At 33.9% G+C, this 9,589-nt stretch overlaps 1 protein-coding gene across 1 annotated transcript; it reads left to right on the forward strand.

Moving 5' to 3' along the window:
• Positions 1–1,741: 1,741 nt before the first annotated feature.
• On the forward strand, positions 1,742–7,469 carry LOC134726364 (uncharacterized). Its single transcript, XM_063590764.1, has 3 exons — positions 1,742–2,372; positions 3,377–3,569; positions 7,324–7,469. Exons 1-3 carry the CDS (start codon positions 1,782–1,784, stop codon positions 7,467–7,469), a joined length of 930 nt encoding a protein of 309 aa, XP_063446834.1. The 5' UTR covers positions 1,742–1,781.
• Positions 7,470–9,589: the final 2,120 nt, after the last annotated feature.

The raw sequence follows: 9,589 nt of genomic DNA on the forward strand, positions 1-9,589 counted from the left end.
GCTTCAAACTAACTTCTGAATGTATATTTCGACTCAATTGTTGTTTATATTTGATTAATAACTATTAAAGTTAGTATTTTCTTATTTTTTCGTTATCGAAAACAACATTTCCCGCGTGAAATGTCTGCATATTTACAATTGATATTATACAAATATAGTCTTTGTATGAAGTCGATACAAGGATATATTGACCTGAAAGAAGTATGTTGACTGAGGACGAAGTCCGAGGTCGATATACTTCTTTGGGTCGATATATCCTGTATTGACCAAATACAAAGGCTATATTTGTTATATTATTAATTTCAGACCATTATGCTTATTTGTATCAAAATCGTCGTTTGATTTTGTTTGAATTTTATACATCATATTGTCTCCTTGGTACGGAAGCCCTGGAGTGCCATGCAAAAAAAAAAATTCAACTTGTGCGCACAAGTTACCAACTTGCGCGCACAAGTTACTATCTTGTGCGCACAAGTTACACAACTTGTGCGCACGAGTTACACAACTTGCGCGCACGAGTAACTATCTTGTGCGCACAAGTTACATAACTTGCGCGCACGAGTTACAAACTTGCGCGCACGAGTTACATAACTTGTGCGCACGAGTTACTAACTTGTGCGCGCAAGTTACTATCTTGTGCGCACAAGTTACACAACTTGTGCGCACGAGTTACCAACTTGTGCGCTCGAGTTAGTATATTGTAATCAATAGTTACACGTGTTCATAGCATGGGCACACTATGCCTTATGGAAGGCGATCCTGTCGGACAAACATTCTATAAATTAAGGTAATTTTTAACATAGGTAGAATTTTACTGACTGTATTAATTCAGAGAAAAGTAATTAGGAACAGTGTGTAAAACGAAGTTACTATTCAATAAGAAACTTCTTATTCCTTTTTTATGAATTCCAATGTAAACGGGTTATTTGTTCGTAAGAGGGCCCCCGGGGTACACTTAGTTTGTTTTAATGCACTGACACTCAAGTTATGTTATTTCTGTCGTGTAAATTATTGTGTCGTGAATGGGCTACGGGTATCATATTACACCGTTCCTTATTTGCTGCTTAATTTAATACATATAAACATTTAACATTTTGGTGTATTAGATAGGCGGTATATCTTATTACCATCGACGTCACTGAGAGGATATTGAAACGATGTTCATCGAGTACCAAAACTAGTCAATACTATGTTTATGGCCTTAGTTATGGTTGTATAAACTAGCCACAATTTAGACGAAACGGCCGTCTGGCATTGATACCAAATTTTATCCTAGGGGCGGATTCAGACATTTTAAAAAGGGAGGTCCACACCCGTAACAAATAGATTATTACTATGACGACACATCAAAGATGAAAACCTTATTTTCGTTTCTTTAGCGATACTTATCGCCAGTCATTAGTCACTGTGATCAATTATACTCAATTAGGATTAACATTCGACCCAAGATGCTCGATAGTAATACTAGTTTACAAATCTTTGAATTGAAGTAGTCACATTTTAAACAGCTTACTTTATTACAGGTGTCAGATCAAATAATCATGACCACAAATGATTTATCTATCATTATTTCAACCTACTTTAGCCTAGGTTTGCAATATGAAGAAATTATTGGTTTGTTGGCCCAAAGACATAATGTTATTTTATCTATGAGAACTTTGAAAAGACGCTTAGCTTCGTATGGATTGTACAGACGAAAGAATTTTTCGGATGTTTTCCAAGTTGCTATGTTTATCTTCGAACAACTAAAGTCATCTGGTTGTCTCCATGGATACCGTTGGATGCATTCGAGATGCTTACAGAATGTTTTTATTGTCCAAAAGGAGATGGTAAGAATCCTATTAGGCATATTGGATCCTTCTGGCGTTGCTGCGAGAGTTAAGCGCAAACTAAAAAGAAGGCACTATAGATCCAAGGGTCCCAACTACATATGGCACCTTGACTCATATGATAAGTTAAAACCGTATGGAATTTGTGTCAACGGATGTATAGATGGGTTTTCAAGGTTTATAATTTGGTTACGTGTTGGTAGAAGCAATAATAACCCACGAATTGTAGCGGGATTTTATGTAGAGGCTTTGACTTCTTTAGAAAGGGTACCACATTCAATACGATCAGACATGGGAACCGAAAACAGTTATATTGCTGAAATGCAGTCATTCTTAAGGAGGAATGGTCCTGGAAGCAGAAAAGCTTTTCTCTATGGAACAAGTCAACACAATCAACGTATAGAGAGCTGGTGGGGAATACTTATAAAAGAATGTGTACAATTTTGGATGGAATTCTTTGAACAGATGAAGCAAGACGGCTACTTCACAGGCGACTTCATCGATAAAAGTCTTATACAATATTTTTTCATGGATATTATCAGAGTAAGATAGAATATGATATATAAATATCATCTTAAATCAAAACGAAACAACGAAGAACTATTCCAAACGCTTAATTTGATATACTTTTAACATGTTATATGTTTCAGTATAAAAACGTACTTGAAAGAGACATTTTATATAAAAAAAGTCGTAAAGACATAAAGACTTAAACTGACAATGTTTTCTTCCAAAAATTTGCAACCACTGGCCCTTGTAATTATCTTTTGACCCTTTTATCTCTGAAACAAACAAAAAAAAGCTATGTTAGAACGGTTAAATGAAATTTAAACAGGAATTTCATAAGGATTCTTATCGCAAAAAAAAAATCCCATCTAAATCTGACTTTAACTATAAGTTCTCAAATTATAAACAGCATTGTTCTAATTTATCCCAATCCCCTTTTTATCTCGCAAAAAAGATATAGCGCGAGCTTAAATCTACTTGCTTAAAAGTTATTGTGAAATGAATAAAAAAAAAGGCGAACGTAAATTGCATGACAAAAAGGTTCCATGCCAGACAAAACACCTATCTATAAGACAGTCTTTGGCGTCTGACTGTGTGTAACTTGTGTGCAAACAAGTTAAGGAACTCAATGATTGTAATTTTAGATGACATTGAAATTTTTTCAAGAAGCGCATGACGCGTCGTAACAACATACACATCTACTTATTAGAAAATAATCCTACTAATTTCATTAATCCCAAAATCGTCATACAAACAAAATAAATGCATTCTAATATGATTTCAGGTAGGTCCGTGAAGAAGAAATACAGTTACTTCACAGTGCCATGTAGAAAAAAACGCCTCAAAGTACTACCAAAACGACCACACATTTTTTGGCGATCATAAAATCCGCAATTGCTATTTCTGTAATTTATTTCTTTTTCATCAAGTTACATCCAGATGTGTCTCTATTAACTGCACGTGTCTTCATTAAACAAATTAGATTTTAATCGAAGAGAATGCATTTTAACACCACTTTTATCAAGTTATTTCTATTTCAGAGAGAGCTTGAAAATGTCGTTGAAACATGGAATGCACACCGAATTCGCAAATCGAAGCATTGCGACATAAACGGGCGTCCAATGGTCTTATACCAGGCACCTTTTTTGAAAGGCACCGAGGATTATTCACTACCTTTGGAAAATGTCGAACTAAATGCTTGTGCCGAGGAGTGTGACTTCGAAGATTCAGACTGTGACAATAACATTTTGGACCTGGCTATCATATTAATGGAGGAAAACAGCTGGACAAAAACAAGGGATCCCTATGACAGAGCCACACTTTATTTACAAATGAGGGATATAATAAAACAAAATTTATAATTCAATATTGGTTTTATTAATATTATATTTATTTATTAATTTACTAAAATAAATCTCTCTACAATTACATTTAACATATACAACTTGAAAAAATGTTTTAGCATGAACAGACAATCGGATTATTTGGCATGCGTCAATGAGGCAACGTTCCATGCAATAGCATAGAACATGAAAAAAAATGGGATCATCTGGTGACACGGAGTAAGATTATATACCACATCACATGAAGTACCCGGCACCGAAAAGAATGTATTAAAGTTTTACCAAATTCCAAAATCAACAGTATTATAATATGAAATTGACTACAAGCTTTCGATTTTTTTTCTCATTTCCTGAATTAAGTATTGTTTAGACATCTTCGTGATATTTGTCAATTGAAATTACAAGAAGCCGTAATAGTATTTATTTTATTAAGATAAGACCCGTAATTTTAGGTGTGTATATCTTTCATCAGTGATGCTGTGATGTATGATACCTAAAGCACATTGTACTGATGAGCATCATTTGCTCAAAGTAATAAAGAATAGAATTACTAGTAATACTCTTACTATGCGACATGCCGTTTTATGATTACAATCATCACAGTTTTTGCCCCCAAAAAAACGCAACATTCGGTAAACACCATCTGTTAATGACAATTACTCCAATAAGGGATGAATTTACAATTTAAGTCATTAATTGACTTAATGTAACGACCGTGTCGTCATAGTCGTCCGAATTCATTTGGTTTCCCAGGCTATATCTTGATAAAACTGAGAATGGAAATGGGGAATCTGACAAAGAGACAACAACCTGACCAAAGAGCAGAAAACAAAATGACAATTATACATAAATGACTACTAGCAGTTACTGACATGCCAGCTCTAGACCTCAATTAAAATGATTGAAAGATTATGTTTTCACCATATGAATATCAAGCTCAATTCTTCCCTTTTTTTGTTTAGTATCATACCATCATAAAATATATAAGAAGAACATAACCCGTAGCAGGTCAAAAGCTGGCTTAAGAACATAACTGTTTATTTCCAATGCAAAGACCCTACATGTATAAGTGAAAGAATAGCAAAGCCAAAATATACCATCCATAATTACCCGACAACAGTATCGTAACTGTACTATAGAAAAATAGAAAAAAAGTCTTGTTTACAGGTTTTGATAGCTTTTAAGGTTAATGCCGACATTTTTGTGCTTTGTAAAGAATATTACTATAAAAGGTTGAATGTGAAAATCCCCATGACCTATAGTAATTTCATACAGAAGTTTCATGGAAAAGTGTAACGGTAATATTTGCGGGGCAGCGGACGGAGAAGGCGAATGTAATGTAGTCAAACTTGAGTATATATAAGTGTATGGATTTGTATTAATTTTTACCATCAGTTCGGAAATACTAACCAGATGGGACTGTATTCGGGGGTTATGGTCCAAACAGTTTAGGTAATAGGGGTCAACAAAAAGGAATTTCTGGTATCCGGGCAATAACTTTTGTATTAGTCTATGGATTTTTATGATATTATACAAGGTTCCATATTAAAAAGAAACCGAAGGTTGTGATTGATTTTGAGGATTAATCATTAATTGCCAGACCATCAAACGTAATTTTGTAGTTTTTTCCTCAATATGTGGCTATATTACATTCACCTTCTCCTTCCGTTAAACTTCTGCCTGGAATTATTGTATATTTGGTCATCAGCTCTAGCTCGACGTTAAAGATAAATTGTTGACACTGATATATGTTTCGAAAAAAAAACACCAATCTGATGAACAGGATTATTGCTTATTAATTCAAAGTCACTAGACTATAATCTCGAGCCTCAAACTGGTTGAAAAATTGAGATGTACAAACCGTGATGTTGTAACTTGATAGCAAATCTTAGTAGTTTCTATCAAACTAACTAATGTAGCAAAACGGTCGAGTGTGTAAGTAATATACTTGTATTTGGTTAGCTTGATTGCTAGCTGAACCGTTAAGTCATCATTAAGTTAAGTATACTTAAACGACTAGTCCGACAAAAAACCAGTTTATCCGTCTGTAGGACTAAAACGACTAGTCCGACAAAAACCAATTTATCCGTCTGTAGGACTAGACTACTCAGAAAGAAGGATGATATATCTAACATAATGACTTCACGGTTCAGCTAGCCAAATATATTACCTTTACCTTTACTGTTAGCAGAAAAAGTAACTTGAAAAATGTAGTTCATTCAAAGTCGCTGGATCATGCCCTAGGAGTAGGGCCTCAACATAGTCTTCAAACTAGAAGTAATGCAACTTTTATTACACAGCAATGCCACATTACTAGAAGTACCTATTAAGGTAGCACAATACAAAGATTTTACAACTCCAACTCCCAAGTTTTAAAATGTTGTAACTTTCTTAATAATGCTTAAAAATTTATAAAAGTGGTAGTTTTGGATAGCTAACAGATTACTCTTTCCAATGAATACAATGTTAGTATTATGCAACAATTATGTAACCAATTATAATGTTAACTGTGTCTAAAATATTTTTCACCAAATTTCCACTTTCAAATGAATTTAGCTTCTGCATAGGTATCCCTAGAGGGTTGATTTTATTAAATGTTGTTCCTATGGCCATTATCTACAAAAGGGTGTCTCAGATTTCAGATAGAATGTATAGAACAAATTTTACACCTAATTAAACATTATCTTCTTTTATGTGGTTAGGATGTTTACACTAATTAGAGATTTATGAGAGAATGGAATACCATAGAGACAATCTGAGACACCCTTTTGAAGCCCATGATGTGTTGATTAAGATTTCGTTAAAACTTTCCGTATAGTTAAAGAGATGATAGAGCTAAATTCATTCACGTGAACTTACCCAGATTTTGCCACTAATTACATAATAATTGATTACATAATGATTGCATAATAAAAATATTGCATTCATTTAAAAGATTAATCTTTTGTCTATCTATATATACCTATTTTATTATTTTCTATGCATTCATAAGAAAGTTCCAGCATTTCAAAGGTTAGTGATTGGAAGTAAAAAAATCTTTGTATTGTGCTACCTTAAACTTGCAGATATCTCAGAAACGGTAACAACGGACGACGACACATACTGAAGTGATAGCAAAGCTCTCTGGACCTTTTAGGCCAGGTGCCCTTTCCAAAGGGGTAATCTTTTTAACCCTTTCTGTGTTGTGCTGTAAATACATAATTCTTAGAACAGTGAAACCCGTTTAAAAAGAACCTCTTCGGGACTTAATATGTGGTTCGGTTTTGGTTGATGTCAGGTTCTTAACGCATACAATTTGATACGATAGAGCTTAAGAACATGTTTGGTTAATACAGGTTTTCGGTTATACAGGATTCGGTTTAACAAGGTTTCACTGTACCAGTTGATGTCGTTTCTAATAATGAAGCAATGAGTCTTTGTTGTCCGATAAATTGAAAGGCTCGATACCGAAGATTTTCTTGTAACAGATATTGTAAAGAAGTACGCGAAAACCAAAGTGTCAAAAGTAAACCGGGGACAAAAACACAACTGGTAACAATAAAGCAAGACACCAAACAAAGGACAGCACTACGCAAATAAGCTTAAAATAAAAAGAAGAAATGGGTCGAATTTAGGTTGCCTCTAACCAGTGTTAATTGTAAAAGGTCAAGTATTGGAAAGAAGGAGGAGGAAATATATGACAGAAGAAGGTCCCCCTGAACGACAGACATATATTTATTCTACCATACATGTAGACAGAGACAATCTCTGTCTAAACCAACATAAAGAAGCTTTGTCTAGACCAACATAAAAAAGCGATAGGGTTTGTATAACTTCCAATCTTCTGATAGTAACCAGTTAATTGTGCATCACAACTTTGCAACTTCATCAAGTTGATACAGGTATATCACTATACGTTTTAAGCTAGGGAGCTTTACGCTAGGAACTCTTCTTAATTAAGGAGAGATTTATTTTTATCTCATTTGGAAGCTCTTAAATACACTAAATGAACACTAACTTTAGTCTTTCTCGTTTGAATTGTTTTACATTGTCTTATCGGGGCCTTTTATAGCTGACTATGCGGTATGGGCTTTGCTCATTGTTGAAGACCGTATGGTGACCTGAAGTTGTTAATGTTTGTGTCATTTTGGTCTTTTGTGGAAAGTTGTCTCATTGGCAATCATACCCCATCTTCTTTTTTATATTCTATGTTTTTCAATAAAGTATCAGAGTCATGTCCACTAACGAATAACATCTTTTAAAACATTTGATCTAAGCAAAATTTCAATCGAAGACCTGAATTAAATACTGAATTAAATAGCTCCTATCAATTTTTACGATACATGGTGTATTCTGATGAACATTTTATTTCAGTAATGGTCGCCAATCAGGTCTGAAAAGGCATAAGAAGGAAATCATTTTATCAATGAAAATTTATTTATTTTTTGCCTGATAACAATACAATATTGTGATATAACTATGTATATTATACTTTTCTTCTATTATAAACTGAGGATAATTATTTACAAGTTTGATCCAAATCAATCTTAAAGCGTAAGAAAAGATCTTCAAAAATGTTTAGGATTACGCATGAATCAAAATAATGGGAAACAAAGACCGAAGAAAGTGAGGACAAAATCGTTAATGGCAAGAGGAATTAACAATTAAATGAAATAGATTCACTGAAACTTGTAATTGAAATAAAACAACAAAATAGTTAATGACAAGGTAAATAAAAAGTAATACCTACTGCTATTTGACTGAAATCATTTTAACATAACAATATTGACAATAATACAATAAAATCAAGTGGCTTGCCTTTATGGCAAAACTTTAATGCAGCTTGTGTTTCTCTCAAAACTGTTGAACAGTAAGGTTTGGGTAATGGACATAAACAAACACAGAACAAATTGTTCACATAAATCTGAAATGCTTTTCTGTTCAACACTGTGAACACTTAAGAAAAAAAATGAAAAAAACTCCCTCTGCCGAACTCACGAAATAAAATCATTACACAAAATCATTACACGAACCTCCTTTAAACATGAATTATTAAATGCAGAATAATTGAATCATTTAGAACTGTACTCATACATTGAGTTTATGTCCATTTTCATCGGAACATCCTGGAATGCCAGCACTATTACACTATATGAACTCTAAACTATGTCCATTACCCAAACCTTACTGTTCAACAGATAATTGAACTCAGACCTAAAAGAAGGATATGTGTCATAAGTTGATGGAATTTGTAATACTCGCCCACATGTATGAGCTATTGGTGACCGTGTGAACCCTTTAGATTCAAAAAACTCAATCGTTATTTTCATTCCCAGCAGGACATCTGAACCTGTGCAGAACCTCAAGAAAGCCTTTTGTTTTTCTCCATCTAGATCTCTGATATATCTTTTTAAAAAGCCTGCACATAGCCTTTCCGCTTCTTTCATGTTTTCCGGTACACTCAAGGATTTCAAAATTTCCTTAGATGTTGGTTTCATTTCTTGATAAATTTGTTGTAGTTTGCCTGGAGTGACTTGCAACTGTCGTAATTCTGAACGGAAACATTCGATCACGTAGCGTGGTTGTTGAATCAACTCTTTATGTGCCAACTCTCCAATAATTGGCAGGACATTTTCAGAATTCACCAATTTTCTACAAGAATAACTATCAAGGAATTCAAGGAAGTCATCTTGATCCACATCATTGAAATTGGAAATAGCTTTTTTAACAATCTGACTTTCCATTTCAGGTAAGTAATCTGAAAACAATTAAATCAGACTTGATTCAATGCTTCCATGAATGCACTCTTCGAATATAGCAGGCATAATTGAAATGGGCCAGTAACCACTGACTTCAAACCCCTTTCTTATTATTCTACTAACAGCTTTCCATTCCTCCTTTTGGAAATCATGAAGTACAGGTACCTTGAAA

Source organism: Mytilus trossulus, chromosome 7 (assembly GCF_036588685.1).
Source record: "Mytilus trossulus isolate FHL-02 chromosome 7, PNRI_Mtr1.1.1.hap1, whole genome shotgun sequence".
Taxonomy (NCBI): Eukaryota; Metazoa; Mollusca; class Bivalvia; order Mytilida; family Mytilidae; genus Mytilus; species Mytilus trossulus.